The 24507-nt window shown below is 32.5% G+C and overlaps 1 protein-coding gene across 1 annotated transcript; it reads right to left on the bottom strand.

The window, feature by feature from the left end:
* Positions 1 to 4075: 4075 nt before the first annotated feature.
* LOC136981513 (acetylcholinesterase-like) lies at positions 4076 to 24507 on the bottom strand. The gene is made up of 5 exons (XM_067277819.1): positions 24388 to 24507; positions 24144 to 24216; positions 15941 to 17435; positions 10607 to 10742; positions 4076 to 4405 (listed from the first exon to the last, which is right to left on the bottom strand). The coding sequence occupies exons 1-5, from the start codon at positions 24505 to 24507 to the stop codon at positions 4076 to 4078; spliced, it is 2154 nt and encodes a 717-aa protein (XP_067133920.1).

Below are 24507 nucleotides of genomic sequence, written 5' to 3'. Positions count from 1 at the left end.
GCATCAATATTTTAACGTTTTTGAGGGCACGAGGTTTTTTGGACTTACCCACAACTAACATTTTTAACTTGTGGGTTCCTGATGCATTCGTGCATATCATGAGAGTGATACGTTCTTTCACTCTCTGTTCTTTCTGAAGTTTTCTACCAGAAACTTTTTTTTCTTCTGCAGTGACAAATGTCTTTGCTGGAAGTTGCCGCCAGTTTAGACCAGTTTCATCGGCGTTATAAAGTTGTTCAGGAGTTAGGTCTAATTCAGTGATCTTCTTACTTAAATTCTGAATAAATTCGAATACTTCAGACTCGTCTGCACTCAACTTCTCTCCACTCATCTGCAAAAATCGTATTCCGTACCGTTTTTTGAAGTTTTCGAACCAGCCGTGACTAGCACGAAAATCAGTTTTCTTTGTCAATTCCTGATAAAAAAATTGAGCATTAATTTTTAAAAATGTCACCTGAAATAGGAGCATGTCTGCTTCATTGTTGCTTAAACCAGATGTGCAGAGCTTCTTCAACTTCAGGGAATTCACTCATTTTAAGGGGTTTATAAGCGTGTTATTTAGACATGTCTACCAATTTAGTGCTAAAACGTAGAACTACGTCAAAGAAGAATACAAACTTTAATTAGCAAGTAGTATTTTTATTAGAAAACTTATTTGTTGGTAGATTTTTTTACATTTAAAGTGTAATTAGATGAAACTAAATGGATGTGAACATAGAAAGTTGAATATGGCAAGAGTAATAGATAAAACTATTATTACATATTACTCGATCAGAAAAATTTATACTTAAAGAATTTTGTTTTGATAATTATTGCCTAGGGTTTATGTCGAAAATATTTTTCAGTTATATTTGTAATTACAGTTAATTCGAATAGTAATGGCGCTTAAATATTTATAGAAATAATTGAAGTTTTCGAATTTTGTATTGAGGAAACTGAGGAAGGCAAGAGTATCGACAGTTGTATAATGAACTGAATTTAAGTAAATTAGGTCACTTTGTATGTTTCGATGTAGTTTTTTATAATATTACGATATACGAACTTTTGATTTTGTAAATTGTATTATACTAAAAAATAAAGTTTTTCGTTATTCTCCTACTTAATGATGTATTTATAATGTTTCTGAACTAAATAATACTTATTAAATTGAAATCCGAGCATTACAAATTACTATGAATATTAGAGAAGACCGTTTTACTATAAACTACTACGTTTTACTACAGCTTACTCCAATGTTGATTCTACGAAAAGTAGGTCAGACAAGGACCGTTAGACTAATGACGTAGGCTGTTTACTTTTTCCGGTTGCATCGGTGCACTCCCGATAGCGTCATTTACAGAAGTCACACCTACTTTTTTCTGACGCGAGCCAATTAGGAATATTAATTTTTTTAACCAATCAGATGACGGCGGGAGATTTAAATTCGATTTATGTCGATAGATGGCCGTCTAAAATTTCATATTTATTTTAATTTTCTCTCTTTTATTGTAATTTCTCGAGAACTAAAGGATATTCCAAAACAAAGTTGGAGAACCCAACTACTCGTGAAAATTCTACGACTTCACGAAATGGTCCAGAGTATTTTATAAGAATTTTTTAACGACTATAGTCGTCCTTCACCACTGCCACTCGATCGTCTTGGACGACTATTCTCGTCCTTCACTGTTAAGAGGTTAATTATGAAAAGGAACATCACATCGAAGCATTAAATTTCAAAAATCTCTCAGATTAGACAACAATGGGGAAAATATGAGCGCAAGTTTCAAAGTTCCATCAATTCTTTCCAACCTGAGTAAACGGAGGGTGTCAAGTAGATTTGTCGAGGTGGTTCTTTCTCGTGACTCGAACAGGGGTCGTTTTTCGCTTGGAAACAAGCGAGGGACCAATCGAGAAGAGAGAAAGGAAGGACGTGGAGCCAATCAACATGAACAATACGAAAAAGAGAGATTGAAGTAATCGCCGAATTGGAAGGACAAGAGACTTTTCCGAGAGGTTTCAAGGGAGACAAGAGGTGTTCCAAGGTGTCCATCGAAAGGTCTGCCGACGCCAACCGACGAGTCGCTGCACCAGCCGCTGCCCCGGGGCCTTCTATCGAGCGACGATAGGAAACACATCGGCACAAAAACGTTCGAACGTTCACCTTTGTAACGATCTGTGCATAGTGTGAGTTGTTTTATATTTAAATAAACGGGTTTCTTTGTGAGACACTTATTGTCTGTGTCATCCTCCCTCACACCCACACGCGAACGACCCTAGACCATCCTGTCGCGGGATTAACGATCCCCCCCCCTAAAGGTCGGCGAACTTACACCAGCCATTACGGCGGCGTTATCGTAACATTGTGAACGACACTCCTGTAGATGTATATCGTCTTTCCCTAGCTGTTTAAGTATTTCGTCAACTAAACTCCCAGCGTCCTTTTGACTTATTTGGATGAAACCGAGAAAGAACTCTCTAACGCGGACTGATTTTCTCTCAAAATCAACCTGTACATATCTCGCTACTTCTGACATCTTCTCACGATATACCTGTTCAGGAGGCGAGTCAAATATGAAACCGTAGTATTTTGGTTTGCGAATGTTTTGCAATAAACTTTGGCGAACAGTGGTCGACAACAGATGAATGAACTCATTTTGAACTTGAGGTGAAAAGTAAGATGTGATTCCGGGGTTATTTTTAACATGAGTGAGATGGTTATTCATGACAGGGTCGAATATAGCCAAGAGTTTTATTAATCCAAAGAAATTACCGACATTGCTGGATTCGGTTCCATCGCATGTAGTGAGTGACTCCCTGTGACCTCGTAATGCAAGATTTTGAGAAGCAAGAAATTTGATACAGTGACGGATTCGTTTTAATACGTTACGTCACTTTTGTTTTTCTGTCTCGATCTGGGTCTGAAGTTCAGCGTCAATGATCCCTTTATTAGCTGCAAAATTTCTTTCCATTTCCTTCCACTGGGTGAAACAGTCACGATGATTCTTCGTATTTTCATGTAGTGAGCCTTTCAGGTGCTTTCCAGTGGGTAAATCCATCTTTGTGCTCTAATGAAAATTGATTTTCTAATCGTGAAAAGATAAGACAACAGATGCAAAAAGCCGATTTATTAGTCGGAGAATAGACTAGCAATTAGTGATTCACTTCTTCACCGCGATTTCCTAGTTTTTTCTTAAACCAACTTTTGTTCATTCAACGGTTATTTGTTGGCAAGAAAGGACCTTCAGTATTTTGAAAATATTTTGAACCCAATTTAATTATTTATGTTTTTAAATAATCTGACAGAATTGCTTTCCCTGTATTCTTATCAAACTCAAGAAGTCCAATATCATGCTGTATAATCACTTCTGATATGACAGTCATTGGGGTTTCAACATCATTCACCCTATCACCTCCGCCAACTTTTTCTCCTACTGAAATACAGTAGAACCTCGATTATCCGGACCTCTATTATCCGGATTTTCGATTATCCGGATTGTTCAAAATAAACAAAAATTGTACGAATTTGCTGATTTGCACTTGGCGAATTGCGACACTGTTTATGTACGTACGTGATGAAATGCATGGAACAAAATTTTGAAAAGACCACTAGTAAATTCCAGTAACAGTAGAAAGTGGTATAGGAGACATTGCGGAAGCAATAGCACAAATTTCAATATGTGGTGAATGTGACGAAGAAGATGTAACCGAGTGGTTAAATTGCGATGCGAACGATCCTGGATTCCAAATTTTGAATGATGAGGAAATAATTAAAGATGTATCTGCCTCAGATGAACAAGATCGAGACGACGAAGAAGAGATTTGCAAAGTAAGAGATATTGGTCCTACACATTCTAAAGCTTTTCAGTGCTTAGATATCGCCATGAAGTGGTTTGAGAGCTAACAAAATGTAACTTAGGACAACTTGTCTTAAAAGTGTTCGCGATTTAGCAGCTTCAAAAGGAACAGCTAGCTTTAAACAAAAATCGTTAATTGAATTTCTTAATAAAAAAATTAATTTAATATTGAAGCTATATGTAAATCTAGACAAATAAAAATTATTCATACTATATGCACTGTCAATTATTATTATTTTCGATTATCCGGATTTTTCCTTATACGGACTACCTTCATCCCCAATTAGTCCGGATAATAGAGGTTCTACTGTACTAATGTTTTCTACAAATTCTTCCGTAGCCTTAGAACTCATAGTCACACAGCTCGTTATCTCGTTACACTCTGAATTAGCTAAATTGATACCTTTTTCGTCTATTGCTGAGTTAGTCTGAGATTCTTTGGATTCCTCAGAACCTATCAAACACCCTGTAGCGGACTTTTCAAGGTACTTCTTGAAGTACTTACTGGATTTCTGAGCTGCTTCCTCCTGCAATTTTCGTCTTTTCCGTCCTTCAGCCCCAGATTCTTTTTGCTTTGAAAATATTCGTTTCATATTGTGTTGTTATAATTGAAGGCTCCGAAATAACCCGAAAATAATAATATCAAAAGATATATTTATAAGATAAAATAAATTATATAATATAAGTCGCTTTTAAAACTTCAAGATTGGGACACAAAAATCAAAAGTTCCATTTAAAATTCTGCAGTATTGTAGGCTACTCGAAACTTTTTCAAATTATCGATTGTGTGCCACTTCAAATTGACTAATAAATAACTGCTTATTAAGTATCGACTGTAGGAAAAAATATTGATTTGATTTATGTATTTTTGTTGCACCTACATGAACAACACTTAATAAACGCTAAACCTTAAAACTTGGTTCAATTTTTTACATTTCTTTAAACTATTAAACTAGAAATTCAATTTCACACAAGGCGCGAAACGCGAGTTAGGCCATTGAACTTTTCGTATAAACATACAGTACTTCATTTTTAATATTGTGAATTTAACTAAATATGTAACTAAAAGTGTCAAATATATTTATTTAACTACGCATTCAATTTACAAGTTCACAAACGTTTATGACATGAAATAAAATTTACATAAACTTACGATGTTTCTGAAGAGTTATAAATTACAATGTTTAAGTATTTACAATGTAGATTTCACACACACACAAAATAAATTAGAGTTCAAAAAGTCTATTAATCCTGAACAGGTCCGTCGAAAAGACACCTTGCAACGTGTTCCTGAGATGTAGTTAGATGTATATTCCTTCCAGTGTTCGTTAAAGAAGCAGAGAGACGAACATAACCTTCTTCTACAAGTCCGTTTGGCCAACTACCCTTTTCCCGCCAAAACTCTAACCTTTTATACGGATTGAAGTTAAGTTTGATAAACCAATCAGCGCTACCTAGCTCTGTCCTAGGTCCGGCTATGGTCCGATGATCCGCGGCCAATCAGCGATCGTGGATTCAAAACTACTGGTCGTTTTCCAACCGACTTCTGCAGCGTCGACTAATTTGAAATAAAATAAAAAGAAACAAGAAAAGGCGGGAATCCTACGTCCAGACGATTCTATCCCAACACTGACAATTAGATAACAAATCAACTAGCTACAATAACTCTCGCTCGCTCGGGAGTATTTAAATCAGAATCACAAATCACATGTAAACAGAATAAACAACTGCGAGAGAAGTGTCGAATTCGAACTAGCAAATGTACTGCCTGCGCGCACCATTTATTCCCTCTCGGTCATTCGCGAAGCGCGTGAGTCGCAGACGAGATTGTTTGATATGAATTGGTTTATTTTGATTTTTATATTTAATAATTGGCGATTTTGCGGGCCCCCTTTGAAAGGCGCCCGGGCACGTGCCCCACCATAACTACGCCACTGCCAAGAGTTAAGTGTATCTTGCGTAATTTGAGTAAAGTCTTTTGAATTGGTAGTTTAATTCCAACAACAAATTATCATCATCAGTAAAATACTAGTGAACTTTCTGTAGCCTCCTTTAACAGATCGGCAATGATTTATTTGAATGTTAGCTAAGAAAAAAAGATTTATTGAAAATTATACATTTGCAACATTTTTATATACACAATCTGTTATTGAATGTTTTCTTTTTATAGGTACATTTCAGAATTGAGTGTAGTCATAATCCCATGTGCCAGAGACGCACGAGTACAATTTATAAATTCCATGATGTTTAGACACTAAGACACAGTTAACTTTAGTGGTTCTCAACTCCTCTGCGGCTTTCCATTCGTAGAAATCTGTCAAATACAGTACATAATATTTTTATTTACTACTGAATGAGCTGTTAATATTCACGAAAACAATTATTTTAAGATATATTAATTAAATACAGCATTTTTAAAATTTCAGAACAGAGTTTACTTGCTCTTCATATTTTTGAATTCTAACTTCACAATTTCGCAGGCAAATCCATGTACGGGTACAGTACTTTCTCCAAATGTTCTCGTAATCGAAGGGAAGTAGAAAATCCTTCGGAACATGAAGTCTCACGACAGAATAGCGACTTTTCCTCCACGGGATTTGCTATGTTCTAATCTTACATGCTTGTTAGTAAGATTTCCTTTTGAGAAGAAGTGCTTATCGCAAAAACAACAAGTATTTTCTGATATATACAATGCAATATTCTCCGTAACGATTTCTTAGCAACGTAGCGAAAATACATCAAAACCAATTATCGATGATAAAGTGTGGTTTTAAAGCTAAAATATCGACAAAAAATTCCAAGCACACTGTACGGTACGAGGATTTGCTACCTGAACGTCACGAAACTAGCGGCATCTCGTGGTAAAAACCAGAACTACGGCTACGGAATCGTTCGGTAATTAGACGCCAGTCCACTCCACTCCACTTTGTAAAAGACTTTATTACAAATTGCCTCGGCACCGCAGTGCATTACCGAGGTGAGGTACAGAGAATATTTACATTTTAACATTTTTACTATATATAATATAAACACAAAGATAGTAGTCTATAAAAGTTCGCGTGAAGGTTACAACTGCAGAAATGACATTGAAAGTATACAAATCAGACCATATATCCCATAGATTACAGAATAAGGTTTAAAATATATACACTTTAGAAATACAAATCAACAAAGTTATTCGCTTTTGAATATAATACAGTTTAATATTTGAGAGCATATGCTTGTCAGACCAAAGTATATAAATAAACATAGCCAATATAATATTTAACAGCAAAGTTGCTCACATTAAGAATAAAGCATCAGAACAGAGTAATTCGCTTGGAGATTACAGTAACAAAACAACACTATCCATTATATTCCTATCTGATCATCGTTCTTTTAAAATACATATTAACAAGTTTGTTAAAAGCTTGATTTATGTTTTTATCGTTGATAAGTACATTTAAATTGCATGGCCAGTTGGTATGAGCAAGCAACATGGTAATAATGTGATAACGCATGTCCTCGAGCATGGGGCACCAAAATAGGTAGTGCTCCACATCATCAGGGACATCGCACAAAATGCAGTTCTGGTTTGAAGACTTGTTAAATCTGTAAAGGTAGTTCTGGAACCTTCCATGTGCTGTGTAGAACTGGGTGACATTATGTTGGATGAGATGTCCAGCAGTAGTAGAAACTTTGGGAAAGAAGTTTGTTGTTATTTTATTCTGAGTGTCCCAGATGTGCTGCCACTTGATAAGCGCACTTTCTTTGAGTCGACTAATTATGAAGCTTTGAGGGATTGCAGTGTAGCTTGGATTACAATTCATATTTGAAGCACACCGAGCCAGCTCGTCTGCTCGCTCATTCCCGCAGACTCCAATGTGTCCTCTTACCCAAACGATTGCAAAACTGTTGACATTCTTTGATATTTCTTTGAGGATTTGATTTACAATTGGGTGGCGCCAATTGTAGTTACATATGGATTGCGCAGAGGAATAGGAGTCAGTAAAGAGATTTATTTTAATACCACCAAAGTTATCATTGCACCATCTTACGGCTGAGAGGATACCCCAAATTTCCGCTTGGAACACGGAACAGAATCTTCCCAACTTATATGAGGACTGGTGAACTTCATTATTATCCTGATAGACAACGAAGGCGCTGCCTACCTGCTCTCCATCCTTCGATCCATCCGAGAAAATGGCCAGAGTTTGGTCTGCCCAGGGGTGACTGGCAATAAAGGGCCAGTTCTCTGGTGCTTCACTATACTTGCAGTGTAGAGTTTACTCTATATTCTTATAGTTCTCGTTGTTTATGAGGACATCCAAGCCATGTCTCATTTTCCATCGTTGCGAAACCATCTCGAGAATTAGACGCCAGTATTAGATGCGAATTTTTTAAACTGTGTTTTAGTTATAAAGGTAAAATTCGCAGAAAAAATTCGAGAATGCAAAACAAGAAGGGATTTGTGGAAATTATCCCCGCGGAGGAGAGGGAGAGGGTTAAGGATTATTTTAAAAAACTCTGCTTTACTGTACTACTATGGATGCAGTTATTTTGCAATTTTGCAGAAAATCGAACATATTTTTAGATCTTGTAAAAATTCTCTCGGAAGAAGGAAACCTAATTCTTGCACCCGATGAATATGGGTAAGATCAGCTATAATCTAATAATCTTAATCTTCGCTACAGTTACTTTCTGCCCGAGCAACGCCGGGCTCATCTGTTAATACAATATAATTGCACTGATTCTAATTTGTCGCTTACATATTTCATATTTAAAATTTCGTAAACTCATACTATCATCTAAACTAGGGGTGTCCAACCCGCGACCAACTTAATATTTCTATGTTACCCACTGTACTCTAAATTTTTTAAGTATATTTTCATTTATTTTGGTAAAGTATGTCGTAAAACTTATTCTCGTTTTACTGGATACACGTTGATGTTATAATGAAGTAATTGGTGTTAGGAAACTGTTTTATCTAGAGAACTGTTATGCATGTGAGGTAGTATATACTGTTGTGAACAATTCTATTTGTGCATTAAAAACTTCAAATCTGCGGAAAGAAATAGGTTGAGTGAATCCCAGTTAATTAACATTCTTAGAATTAAGACCAGTATCATAAAAAGCAGATATTCACAATACTATAAAAGGAAGGCAATGTCAAAAATCGCTTTGAATTTATTTCTATTTTGTGTGAGTATAATTTTTTTTTACTGTGAATAATACAGTATTTTTGTAATAATATATATTTGTTATTAAAATTTGATATTCACATATTGAACTTTTTAAAAGCGTATATTCATATAAAGTACCTTTGTGGCCCGCTGAATATACTAAATTTGTAATTTGGCCCATTAGGAAAAAAGGATGGACAACCCTGGTCTAAGCCTTAGTAGCCCAACTGGCACCCCACAAGTCACATTCGCTATTCCTTGTAGATAATTGGCCTGCTCATATTTACTAGGTAGTTAAGGTATTTTCATTAATATTTAGACTGCAATTTGAAAGAATTGTAGATCTATAAATTCCCACTCTCATTTACTGTCTGTCAGTCTTCTTTAAATTCGAGAACCGTTTTAGGTAAATGAAAATCAGGACCAGTAGTGGGAATATTAGTGGCGGCATATCCCGAGTAATTGTATTGCACCTTCCGGTTGCAAGGAAAGTCACGTTAATTTAATTCAAAAATTTTCGCCAGAAAAGAGATAAATGACCAGCACGACTCTATTGCTAGCACGTAAATTATTATGTACCGGGACAAGCCATTACTAATTTAAAGTTGAAAGCATATCTTTTAAATTAAATAAATTAAAAATATGATTAAAAATTGTATCTTGGTATTGTGACAGTGTCACAGTAAAACGATTGCTCGTCTGTATTAAATTGGAGGAATCATATATTTCTTGAGAAGTTTTTGTGGGGTTTTGGATGGGGGTATCTTAGAGGTTTTGTGGTTCATAAATAATTTGATAATAGTCCTCCTAGAATGAATGATTAAGAAAATTCTTATTTAGTCCAGTTTCTGTGCTCAAAAGCAGTAATATGAAGTAACTGTAATAATAAACTTTCTGCCGAAAAATATCCTGAATAATTATTTAATCTTGTGCGCTGTCTTCAGTCAAATAAACAATATCGAATAAGCGCAAATTTATGCTATGAGCTTTAATTTACAGTTGTTTATGCACGTAGCCTACTTACATTCTGAATTGTTTAATGTTTTAAAAAATTTTGAGTAGTAAACGCTTCCTTTAATGAAAAAATAGTTTTTATTCGTTTCTTATTATTTATCATAAAAAAGAAAAAGCTTTTACCGACTTGGGTACATTCATTATTGAGTAATAATAACTCATTAATGACATGTCATTCGTCCCTGATGTTAAACCTTAATAATAGAAACTCCGTTAATTGTGATTAGCGATAATATCTCCACTTATATCAGCTGTTTCAATGACACAAAATATAATATAAAACGTTTATAATATAAATCTTATATCTGTAGAAGAAATTCTCCTTCAGCTATTTTCGCTTTGAAAATGAAATTCCTTTTTAAATTACGTGCTACAGAAGTAAATAATACGCAGTAAATAATAATAGTACATAAATAATAAAAACATTTTGAATTCCTAATTTAAAAAGAAATGGTATAATTAAATAAAAACTTATACAATTAACTTGCAGTACTGCCAAAGAAATTAAAGTATAAAGAAATTCGGTTTATGTAATTTTCTAAAGTGTTATGTCAACAGACAACTTTCAAAGTATACAATTAAAGATCTTCAAAATACCTTCATCCATACGAGGCATTCGTCCTTCACTTCATCTCTTTGCAGATGAATGTTTCCCAAAGTCAAATTGATTGTAGGTCGAAAGATTATATCGAAAGGCCACCATTTTTCATTCATTCCTGGATAAGAAGGAATTCTGAAAATAAACATACCAACATTTTTTTTACATTGTAAAACTGTAACTTACAGCTAAACGTTTTTTTATATATTCATGAACGGATAGATAAATTTTCTTCCTTGATAGAACTCTGATAGATATAGATTAAAACACATGGAAGAAAATGTGACGACCTTAGGTCATGAAGAAAAATCCAGCAACGAGTTGTTTAACTTTCCCGGCTACATTTGGCGGCGTCATTTGTCATCATATCTTATTTTTAAAATTTTTATATTTTTAACTATTATAAAATGGCAAAACGCTTAATTTTGAGAGTAGGAATAAGTTTTATTTAAAATGTATAAATGCTAATAATTAGTAAAATCGTCATTAAGTCTAACCTACTGAAGATACACACTACCTCTTTATCTTCCCGTCCCTTCGAATTTTTATCATCAAAATTGAACAGCATCAATCTCCCTAATACAGATATTTCTGTGCACAATTTCAGAAATTTTCGACAAAAATCACAAGAGTTATTAAGTTTCAAACAAGGTTAAAAAATTTTGCCACACATATATAGGCCTATACACACACAAACATCCGTACATGAAGAAAAATTCACCGATTATTTTTATTTGCATTTCTGACGTTTCAAGGTGCCATGAAGTAAAATTCTTGGGATGATCATTTTTTGACCGATTGCCATACTTTCCTGTGTTATATATAAAAGCTGGGTAAATAAAAATCACAGAAAAGCAAGAGCGCTTTTGAAATATACTAAGGGCTACGATAGTAAAATTGATTTTAAATCACGGCCTTACAAAAATATAACAAAACATGTAAATATACACAATTATAAAAAATGAGAAACATTTGTATCCAGCTGCTTTTATTATAAAATACGTTACATTTATATAATTCAACAATTTCCAGTATTCATTGTTACTTTATTTTCAATATTTCGAAAAAATACTGAATTTCACTTACTTCAAGTACCTTTTTAGTGAAATAAAAGATTATAAAGATTATCGCTCTGAAAAATTCATAAAAAGAAAATTAGTGTTGGCCTTTTTCTTTCGTGGAAATATATCGAGACAATAATATTCAAATTATTTTCATAAATTCATACATCATTTGCATAATGACGACGTAACCCAGGTTATCTTCATTTGAAGTTCAAGACTATTTACAAAAATATAACTTTTTCGAGTCTATTCTTTTTATATCCTTTTCACAATACCACACAGAAGTAACAGTCTATCAGCTTGAAGATATAACGAAATTTTTATTAAAACGACAATTGTAGATTATTAAAAATTTTCAAACCAAGTTAAAATTGATCAAACGCCGACCTTTTATTTTAGGATTCAGCACTTTTTACAACAAAAGCAATGATAACCATTTCTCACAATAACTATCTTGTCTTTCAGCCTCAATATATAACTGCTTCAAGACATGGTAGTTATTCTTTTTACTGTAAAAAGTGCTGAATCCTAAAATAAGCGGCGTTTCTTCAATTTTAACTGTGTGAAAATTTTTAATAATCGATTATTGTCAATAATCAAATATCATATTCATCTCTTTAAAATAATTAATGACCCATCAAACACCTGATGCTGAGAAATGTTTATTAAACAAACACTATCGTTTTCAACCGAATAGAATTGACGATCTTCAGGTGTAACTGAATTGAAGCGTATTTTTTAAAAATTTAACTTTTTAACGATGGAACGTCCGAACGTTTTACATTTAAATTTAAAACGAAGATATTAGATAAGTTAACAAATAAATAAAACAATAAAATATATTAAATAAACTAAAACAATAACAATATAAATAATATAATAAAATAAATAAAACAAAATACATAAAAATGCATCCAAATATAAGGGCAGGTGCGAACTAAGTGTTTTTATATTTTAATTTTTCTCTTATGTATAATTTCCATGCAGACACTAGTCCATCCGCATCCGTGCCATCAACACAGCCATCCTTTAATTTACTTTTATAGAATTCAATTTTCTCTTCGTGCAATGCTAATGATAGGGAACGCATATCCCTGAGGTTAGTCGCTTCATTCCATTTAACTAGAGAATCCTCTGCTTGTGCCATACTTGAGAAAAGTGTATTGCAGTGCCCTTTACTAATGTCATTAGTAAAAGGCACTGCAACAGAATTTTTTTAATTTTTTCAAAATACGTTCGAATTCAGTTACACGTGAAGATCGTCTATTATATTCGGTTGAAAACGTTAATGTTTCTTTAATAAACATTTCTCAGGATCAGGTGTTTGCAGGTTCCATTATTGTCGTTTTAATGACGATTTTATTATATCTTCAAGCCGATAGACTGTTACTTTACTATGGTATTGTGAAAAGGATATAAAAAGAATAGACTCGAAAAAGTTATATTTTTTGTAAGTCGTTTTGAACATCATTTAAATTATTTATTTTTGCTAATATGCAATATATTCTCTCTATAACATTCTCTAAAAGTCGTCTTGTCGTTTCACAAAAAAAAATGTATCTTTTTTATCTCTTTAACACAACATTAGGATCAAATATCTTACCGTTCTTCACCGGCGACACTTGATAATAGCATTAGTTCTATGTGTTAACAAAGAATATAATGATATTTTAATGGTGACACTGCAAAACACCGTGACGCTATAGTTATTTTATAGTAACCACTAAATAGTCAATACGTTTTTAAGATTAAAATTTAACTACAAATAGAAATAGTCGCTATTGGTACTTATTTAATACGTGTATGAATTTGCACATAATTACGAATATTTTTTTATTTAGACTAACATCACTGCTATGCCCTAAATCTCTTCATTTTCGGTAACTCATCTTACCGGTCCACATTAAGTCGAGTTTGTGGGACTCCACTGTACTCTAATTATTCACGGTTTACTATTCGATTATCAAATAAAATAATCAAAGATAATTTATTATAAACAAAAAAGAAGTAAATTTTAAATATAACTTTTTGATATTTTATGCTACCATTCATTTTATTTTTATTGATTGTTATGTTTATTTTGTTTCTTTCTTAAAGAATATCAAACAAATCGTTTACTTAATTTCAATTAATTTTACAGCATCAAATGAAAGTTGTATTCACATCTGCTTATTTTAATTGTATTAAAATTAAGGCATAATAAACCGAAAATAAACAGAGACAAAATTAACTTTTATATTAAATTGCAAAAAAAAAGAAAAAATTTAAAGTGGTATAAGTTCATTTTTGAAGATTTTTAATTGACACGTAATATGCTATTCAGTAAAATGTTGGTAGAAGCCAGATTTACTTTATCAATGCATTACTTCTTTACTGTAAAAATCAACCGTCAGTAAAATTTACACTCCAAAAAATAAGATCTTTATATTAAATGAAATGGAACAACACGCTTTTTTTCCCACTAAACATTTTGAATAGATTTCTAAAAGATTAAAAACTACTGATGGAGAGCCAGTAAATAGGTTACAGATATGTAGGGTGCGATTTTTGAGATGAGAACACTTTAAAATGTCTTATAAAACTTGAATGGAAGAGGATGCAGAAAAGAAAATTCTTAATTTATTACCGCGTCAGAGAAGTCCAAGAATCTTTAATAATATTTAGTTAATAACATTATATAAAAATCCAAGACCAATTTCCATACGTAAATACAAGGACTGGATGGAGTTATTATGTTGTATACCGTTCATACACATCGATTGTTACAAAACTCGCGCCTATTTATGAAGATATGAAAAATGAATTACAAATTATCAACAACAATTTAAATTTAATCTTAAAAACTAATGAATATTTACAGCTTGTTACTTCAAAAATATTATCGTACAGTAAAGATTAGAAAAATCAAAGAAAAATATTTAAAATTTTTTGGCGCTTTAGATAGAGAATTTGGAGAAAGAGAGTACCTGTCGATGCTAATATTATAAAACAGAAGACACTACGAATTTATAAAAACTACAGGAATCGGTACCATCAACAAATCAAGCAATTTAAGTAAGAAAAAACAATTTTTACTGGTGAAGAATGGCGGACAGGATTCTTAAAAGTAAATTCATTTCACAATATTAAAATTAAAAAGGAAATTGCATCTGCGGATGAAAACTGTCAAGAGCTTTTCAGAAAAACTAGCCAAAATAATAAGAGAGGGTGGCTAAATTCCCGAGCAGATTTTCAATGTTGACCAAACAAGTCTATACAGGAAGAAAATTTTCGCCTCTATTTTACACGCGTTTTTGAATGAAATATAGTTATTTATTTCATCCCACACGGTTTATTTAATAACTTGAAACGTATCTCCCATCTTCCATTTTATTGTAGAAAACGTAGTTTTTTGCACGTCTTTTTACACGATATTTGACTAAGACGAAAGAAACTTCCGTGTAAAAAGTGGATGTACTGTACTTCTAAAAACAAAAACATATTTCTTTTACAATTTCTGTTGATTAATTCTTTTTAAAAGTCATTTAAAAATTTTATCGTAAAAATAACAATTAAATGAATCCGAAAACAATGATAATATCGAAATTTTATACATAACATATAATTAAAAAATAATAGTATTATATAACAGGATGTGGATTTTTCAGAAAGGAAATTGTCGTTTAATTAATTTTGAAAGTGCTTTAATGGCTTAAGTCCATTAGCGGCTAACAGAAATATCACATTTTTGGAATAATGTTTATGAATTGGTTACGTAATAAAGTTAAAAATATTTAAAATAAAAAAAGTAATACCAACATATTATCAGTTACGGATATTTATGAATTAATACAAGTACAAAATAATAAATATATCGATTTAAAAATAAATGGAATTAAAACCCTTTCTATTGCTGTTTGTTAAGTTTTGGCAACGCAACAATTAGACAATCTACCTTTCGGAAGGTTTTCGTCTGTAACGCCTGAATAGGGTCTATTAAGGGTAACTGGTACCTATTCAAGCGTTACAGACCTGGAGATAACCCGGGAAACTATATAGCCATCCCGACTAAGCGAGGCGCGTACCCACGACCGAACTCCCAGTGTTCAAAAAACGAAACCGCTTAGCTACTGGTGGACACTTTCAATTGCAACCATCAAATATTCTTCATTCAAAACCACGAAATTAATATATTTATAAGTTTAATCGTAACTTTATCATTCTAACAAAACCTATTATAAAGTATAATTATTAGAAGAACTCAATATTGTGAATTTAAACCTTTCTTACCCAGTTTTGGCAAAAGAAGTCCAAAGCTTGATGATTTGATAGCTAAATTCTTTTTCTTCCGGAGTGTAACTCTCAGGATACATGAATGGCATACCGAAGACAAAATATACTTCTGCAAAATGTGAAACTCCCTCCCATTTCTTGTAACCAGCATTAATTCGAGCGTGATTAAAAATATAATTATATACGAAGCGATGATGCTCAGAGAGTTTTTCTATTAAACCTATTATTGGGCAGGTTAATACACCGTCTCCAATTGCTTCTTGCGCACGTTGAAATATTCCACAATAATCGTCATCTGACAAATTTCCTAAATATTCTTCAACGACACTTTGAACACTGGAATCATTATAATTAAAAAATTTGCTCAAACTGTGTTTAGCTTCTGATTTAGTCATAATCGGATGTTCTTGATTGAGAATTTCTGGTTTATAGTATGCCAGAAATGTCGATCCTTCGTCAGGCACCCTTCCAATCATGATTTCTACATCGTGTATTAAAACCTTTTCTATGTTACCAATAGGATCATTGGGTAGAAAAAAGCCATCTCTCTCTGGTACAAAAGTTATTATAGTTTCCTTAACATTCATGAAAGATCTTTCTGCAGCTGCTAATTTTTCAGCTTTTAATTTAAGTAAACAGTTCATCACGTCGTTTTTCTTTTTATAGACATGAATCCCTTGATCAGATCCACACCCCGTATGTTCCACTATCATCTGGCTTAATCTAATATTGCCAATTGGATCAACAGATGTTATTGGACTGTAGTTGCTCCCACTTTGAAGTATAACTCTTTTAAATAAGCCGTCTGTTAAGGATGAAATCATATGATGCGTTACAGATATAGATCCAGCGCTGGACCCGAAAAGAGTAATTTCATTTTTATCACCACCGAAGTTTTCTACATTTTCATGAATCCATCTCAAAGCGGTAACTTGATCCAACATTCCCATGTTTCCTGTTGTTTGAGCGTTGCCCAAATTAAGAAATCCAAATATACCCAATCGATAATTTAAGCTAATGACAATTACATTTCCGATGGAAGAAAGAAATCGTCCATAATGAGCATCCATATTGGCAGTTCCCGTATTAAATGCACCTCCATGGATCCAAACCATTGTAGACAATGGCGTGTCTTCTATTTTGTGATGTGGGACTAAAATATTTAAGTAAAGACAGTCTTCACTCATGTATCTGTGATTGTCTGGCCCATTCAATATAGGAAAGATTGGATCTTGCATACAAATAGGTGACATTGTAGTCGCATTTAAAATTCCGTTCCATGCTGAGATCGGTTGAGGATTTTGAAATCTGAGATCTTCTACTGGAGGAAGGGCATAAGGAATTCCAAAAAAAGCATATAGATCGTTGTTCAAGATATTTACCTTCTTTCCCCGTATCTTCCCAGTAGAAGTTTGTACGATTATATCGCAAAGGTAGTCTGGTAAGAAACTCGTAATGGTTAAAATCGTAAATAAATATTTCATTTTAGTCCCTAGAAATAGTAAAACAATAAAATATTACAATTAGTTTTATAAATATTACTATGTATTTTATGCAAAAACTTATGTAATGTAATTAAATAATTAATAAGCTTGCTTGAATACAACAAAGTAAAATAAAGCATTAAGAATTAAATTAATAAGCAACAAATTCAAATGTATTTCTGTAATATTTTACAGTATTATATTAAATTACACAATTGAATATTAATATGGCAAGAACATATTATGATATGACAAATTGAGTTTAAGGTTCCAAAAACAACCACAGTTCTGTGGAAGATTTTTTTATAGCTAGGACCGCAGTGAATGCCATAGCGAATTTATCATAGAACAGTGGCTGTTGAAAATTATATTATTGGCTTTTAACTCAATATGTTATGTATTCTTTACCATAATAATGCTGAATTTTTTTTATAATCTATTGGTTACTTTCCGGATACTAGTTTTATTTCAGTGCATTAATGTGTATGAGTTGCAGGTTATATAAGAAAAAATGTGAAACGTATAATCAACCGTGTGTTCTCCTGAAGAAATTTACGTATAAATTTTTAGTAATAATGTGGCTAGAACAAAACATTATACAGGTAGCCCTCGGTTTACGCCGGTTCAATTTACGCCGATTCACAATAACGCCGCTGCGCAATTCGCCATTTCGCAGTGTAATTCCCCGATTTTCCCTATGTTAGACTGATTTTCGTTTCAGTGTTGACGTATTTACCGAGCCGCGACATTGTACATTCGTTAAAACAAAGATTTTTATTGAATATATTTAATTTTTCTGTTTAATATTATTGGGCATGTATACATTTGCATTAAATTAATATTAAAATACTAAACGTTTAGGTACCCACGAGTCAAGTTCAAGTTATTAAACTTAATAGTCCAATAAATGGCATCCGAATCCATAGCGCCAATGAATGTATCCCGTATCAGTTCGTTCAGGAAAACACCTTACGACGCAGTAGCACTTCCGACGATCACAAACTATCGTTAGTGAGACAAATCTACTACTCGTTGGCCAGACGATACTTTTTTATTAGCCAGACGATATCTATCTCTCTCCTTAGTCACCTTCAATTTTCCCGCTCAAACTGACCTTATATATGCGCTATGGCGGCCGGCGGTCGACCAATCAGTGTTTCCGCTCATCTGTAGCTCTATGTCGGGTTAGCGTATCTTTTCAACTATGGAAAGGTTGACGGATGAACTTTGTGAGTTAGACAATAATTGGGAGCGAAGTGCAAATGTAAAAAGGAGCATCATCGCATCCGTTCGACCATATTCTGAAATTCTTAATGAAAGAAAACAAAATCTAAACAATTAAAGATGGATACTTTTTCCGAAACATGTGAGATCCGAAACTTTGAAATATCATTTGTTTTTCTTAAGATTTTTTAATAAAACATTTCCTCATAAAATACATTTTAAAAATTAAATTTACAATATATGTATTTTGTATTATATTGTATCAATAAGCAAAATTATTTGTTTATTTTTCACTTATGTAGAACCTAACCCTATACCTCACTGTAAATATGGGTTCATTTTACGCCAATTCGATTTGCGCCGGCTTTTGTAGGAACGGAACTGCGGCGTAAACCGAGGGCTACCTGTATATGTTATAGTATCCCTTTCCGGAGAGGTGACTAAACGTTAAGCTTGAGAGGCTTATTTTATGTCACATTTAATTTTTTGAGAGTTTGCAATTTATATGCTTATCGAATTAATTACACTTTGCAACAAACAGCGTATATGTTTCATATAGACATTTGTTACATAAAGAGTAGAGTCTAATTGGTCATATTAATGGCATGGTCATGGTTTGCAATTTATTCTTCTATGAAGAACTTGGCAAAACAATTACTTACAAAGAAATACGAAGAGATATACATCATTTGTAGCAGAAATTTAATTGACTAGAAACAAACAATCTTCATCTGTATCTATAATCAATACCTGTATATATATTATAAGCAGAATGTTTCGTTCCCACAATTCGTTCCTCCCGTTAACTTCCTCTGTGGATTTGGCATGAATTCATGGAAAGAGTAAACAAAGGAGTAGGAACCTATTTGCACGGGGATAGGAGGAACGAAATGTCAGATTTGGAATTGAAGAGACAGCTATTCATTTGCTCCCGTTGCAAATATTTTTTAAGTTTGAATTTTAAATAAAAACCTTTGGTTATATACAGAATACACATATACAAATTTAGATTTAATGTTTATTTGTATAATTTTAAGGCCTGAATTGTAATTATTATTTTGTTATTTTTTAATTTAATTATTATTGTTAGTTTTAATTCATTTTTAAGTTTTGTTTATTTTTATTAATTTAGTTTAGTTTTTATGATTATTTTTTAATTTTTATTTACAGTAGAGCATCGATTATCCGACTTAATTGGGGACTGGGGTTGGTCGGATAACCGAAAAGTATCAAAAACTACATTATTAGTATAGTGTATTAGGCCTGGTTTAAATACTGGCCTCCCTTTCATGGCCGAGCCAGTGCTGCCAGCTAAAACATGCAAAAATTTAACAAAAATAATATTAAAGTAGCCAAGACATAACCAAATATTGTAGCGTCACATCACTAGCGGACATTTGAATTTGCCGACTAGAACGCGGTCGGTTAATCGGGGGTCGGATAATCGATGCTCTACTGTATTTATTATTATTTATTTCATTTTGTATTAATTTTGTTTGCATTATTTAAAACTTTAATTACAATTTTTCAATTAATTGCAATTCTCTTTTCTTTCTGGCAAAACTATAAAAAGTGTTTTAGTGTTTATTCGTGCAAATCCATTTAAATATTTTTAGTAATTTCATTCATTTTTATTTTATAAATTAGCAGCTTTTTAAATTTTTACTTTAATTTTAACTCTTAATTATAAGCGAGTTTATATTGATTGAAATATCGTACTACCTAGTTATAGTTTAACTAGCAGATAGGCCCTTTGTTGCTCGGGCAAAACATAACAACAGCAATGATTAAGATTGTCAGATTATTTCGTACGTCTAATCCTTCTATTATAATATATTATAGAATTCGATTTATATAACTACAAAGGTTATCTTACGTAAGAATTTATCACACATACTGTCCAATCTAACACATTTTAAAAATTCTTTAAATTGTGTACTGTACAGTAGAATAAAAAATTTAAAACTTGTCATTCGATGTGACAAACCCTTACGTAAGATAAACTTTACAGTTATATAGACGATCTTACCCGTTTTCACCGGGTGCAAAAATTAGGCCTCCTTCTTCCTAGGCTAATTAGACAATTTACAGATGGATCTAAAAATTTGTTATATTTACCGCAAAAACGCAATAAACCGCATATAAAATAGTAAAGAAGAAGCCGAGTTCTTCAGAATAATCCTTCACAGAATAAATTCAAACTCTTAATTCCTAACCGTTTGAGCTCTCCGATCATTATTATTATTGTTATCAACCCATCTCGATTGTATTATAAGATAAGTAGGTTTTCGGGTTCCCGCTAAATTAGGCATTCATTCGAAAATATTTTATCATTTAACGTTTAACTTATCTGATAATTTTTAAAACGCAATTTTTATTTTTTACAGATTATCATTAGTTTATACCTATTCTACATCTATCACATTAGCCGATTAAGTTTATTGAACTTCACCAAGTTCTTCCTGTTACAGTTGATTGCTCGTATATAATAAATTATTAATTTTGTAGGAAATAATTATATCAGTCAATGAAAAAATCGATTACGTTTTCTATGAATTCCCATTAAGTTAATTATAGTTAATATATTTGAATGTTACTTACAAGTTCAAACTCTTATTTTATAACAATTATTTTCTATATTCTAGTCACTGTGCATTAGTAATGTTATGCTAATATATTAATAATTTGCATATAATATCAACATCTCGCAACAACGAATATTTATTATTAAAGAAGATTGCATAATATACTTTGTATTCGATTTTACGAAATATAATTAATAAATCGCATTTAAATGTATTGTGCTTAGTTAATTATACAGTATTTATAACAGACAAATGCTGGTTAAACATGACTATTCTTAATGAAAAATTTATATTTTACTGTAAATTGAAATTTGTATATAAAACAAGAAATTGTCGTATACTCAAAATAAATAAATTAAGTTTAACATTAAATTCTGAGTGGAAGACTTACCTAAGAAGTGTATTCTGTTATTCGCATTGAAGTGTTAATATGTGTGGAAGTCAATAGACGTTGCTGTAATATATATGTTTATATATAGTAAAAAATAAACAAAATACTTTTTATTTTATCTAACAAGAATAATAATTTTTTAATTACTTTTAACCCATTCTTTATATATGTAGGTTTATCAGATTAGTAACACAAAAAACTCGGGACAATCACCTTTGACAGCCTGTCATAACAGATTGGGCTGAGCTTAATAGAATAGGAAACTAGAAACGCTATTTTTGAGCGTCGTAGAAGCATCTATAGGACACCTACAGGTCAAAGGACGTATCGGTACATCTTTTAAATAATGACCCATTTTGTTAAAAAACAAAATTGAGTAAATTTTACATTTTATTTTTACATTGCATAACACTAAGTTTAATTTATATAAATAATAATAAATATTTTATTAAAGATTTCCTCGTGCATTAAGACCTGTTTTTCTCTAGGAGTATTATATAATGTTCATGACTTAAATATATACACTTTAGATGAAAAAGTCTAGATTTTTTATCTACTATATTGTACAAGCCTATGAATTTGAGCCAAATATTTCTGACACACGCTATGTATATATGTGTTTTCTAAAATACTTTATTACTACTATAATGGCGGCAACAGTATCTTCAGCCCGATAATATATGATGCCAAGGCTGCATTTAATCAGACGCAAAAAAAACAGGCGAAATCTGAAATGGAATCTGTCATTTCAATATCTAAAAAACACAGACAATTTTGAAATTATTATGCCAACAATCTATTTTAGTGGGTTATATATAATGTATCAGTTGCATAATGTTTTATGTTATTACTATTGTATGTGTTCAAAACTTGATAATTGATAACTTATAAATTCTTCTGCATTATTATTAATGCAGAAGATTGGTATTTTATTTAACATTAGACAGAGTTCGAACACCAATCATAATTTCAATGTAATGAACAAAAATTAACAATAAACTCTCAAATAAATTATATTATCATTTTTGTAAAGGTCCGCTTTTAGCGTAGCAGGTCTAAAAGCCACACGACCGGGATAATTGGTCCCACCTGGCGTTGGGCCTATAAACGGCCGGGAAGAACAAAGGGGTAACGTCTCCGTTTATGGGTACGCGTCAATGTGTTTGCCACGTGTTGCTCGGTTTGAGAAATGTAAACAAGGAATGGACGCGACTGTAAGCTACGTTGTCCGGAGGAGGGCGGACGTCTTTAGAAGCTCTCAGGGGAAAAGAAGGACCTGATTGGTCGCAAGTTGTCGCCGTGGAACATTTTAAATTGTAAGAGTGGCGAGAGGAACGGGAAGAAGGGCGAGAGACCGGATACATGATAGTCTCTGACACTTAGGAAGCCCGTGAGGTGTAGAGAGAGTTTTCTCCTCTTAGGAATTCCTCTGTGAAGGGTTAGTGTAGATACCGGACGGCCACACGGTTGAGCCAACTCCGCAAACCGACCAGAGTTTTCCCAGAGTCTAATAGTCCCCAACAGACAAGCTGACGTGAGACACCACACTTTTGTTGCATAGTGTATGTAATGTTGTCAAACTTGTACATCCTGTAAATATTTGTTTTGTAAATAAACTGTAAATATTCACTGGACTGAGTGTGGAGGTGTAGCTTTCCTCGAACCATCGTACGGACATTCTCGAGTCGTAAAAACCAACACGAGACGGATCATCGTAAAGATCGTAACGGATTACATAAGGATCTTCACTATTTTATTGAAATTTTCGAAGGTAAAGCGTTTACATTTATACAAAAACACCGTTTTTTTCTGTAGGAATCGTCAATGGGACTTCAAACCTTAAATGTTTCAAGATATAGCCAATATATAAATCCAAATTTATAATTAGTGCATGTACATTTTATTTGTATATTCTCTGAGTATCTCCTTCCAAAATTTGCAGTTTTCTTCCAAATATGCTTTCTTAGGACGAATTTTACCAAGAGTCAGAGAAAGAAAGTTACGTTGTTGCTTATCGAACTGTTTCATTCAAACTCCATTTCATCGAAAGTGGGTTTCCTGGTGAATAAAATATATCAATTTTTGAAACCATTATACAAGATTAAGTTTTCTTATTGAAGAATTATTACAGTTTATTTTTTATAATCAAATTGTAATGAAGTGTTTTAAAAATACATTATGTAATATGAGATTTCTGAACTAATATTTCTTTTGTAATTTGCTATAAAATGTTGTCTAGCGAATAAGAAACACATAATTTGCATAGAGTGTAATTATAGAAATCAGTATCACATTTTGATAATTGGTAAACGAAAGACAGATCAATAACAGTTTCTCATAGTCAACCTGAATAATAAACAAAAAGTCATATTAAGTAAAGATGTAAATTGTTATAAATAAATTTTGCATATTAAACATTAAATAATGTGCTTTATTTATTTAAATGTTGCAAAGGAAACATTCTCTGGACTTTTCTATTTGACAAACGCACTGTACATTATAAAAATAAAGCTTACCTTGTTTAGCGAACGACGTCCACAGTTGTATGATTCTCCTGCTAAACAATACTTCTTCTTTGGTGTAATCATTCTGTTTTAATAAGGGTCATCCAAATACAAAATGCAAATCTTCGTTGTGTAGAGTTCCCATCCATTTCTCAAACAGAGATTTTATTCGAGTATGAGTGAACTTATAAACGTAGACTGTGTGATGATACTGAGAAAGTCTTTCGATTAAATATGATATGGGGCATGAAAATACTCCATCGCCTAGAGCCTTGATTGTTTGCTTTAGAATTTCTGAATAGTCATTTTCTGCTACTTTTCCTAAATGTTTCTTCACAATACGATCAAGATATTCTCCAGTTACTTTGTAAAACAT

The sequence above is a fragment of the Centruroides vittatus genome, unplaced genomic scaffold, assembly GCF_030686945.1.
Source record: "Centruroides vittatus isolate TY-2023 unplaced genomic scaffold, ASM3068694v2 contig_766, whole genome shotgun sequence".
NCBI lineage: Eukaryota > Metazoa > Arthropoda > Arachnida > Scorpiones > Buthidae > Centruroides > Centruroides vittatus.
The sequence above is the reverse complement of the archived record's forward strand: the minus strand, read 5'-3'. Positions and strand labels throughout refer to the sequence as shown.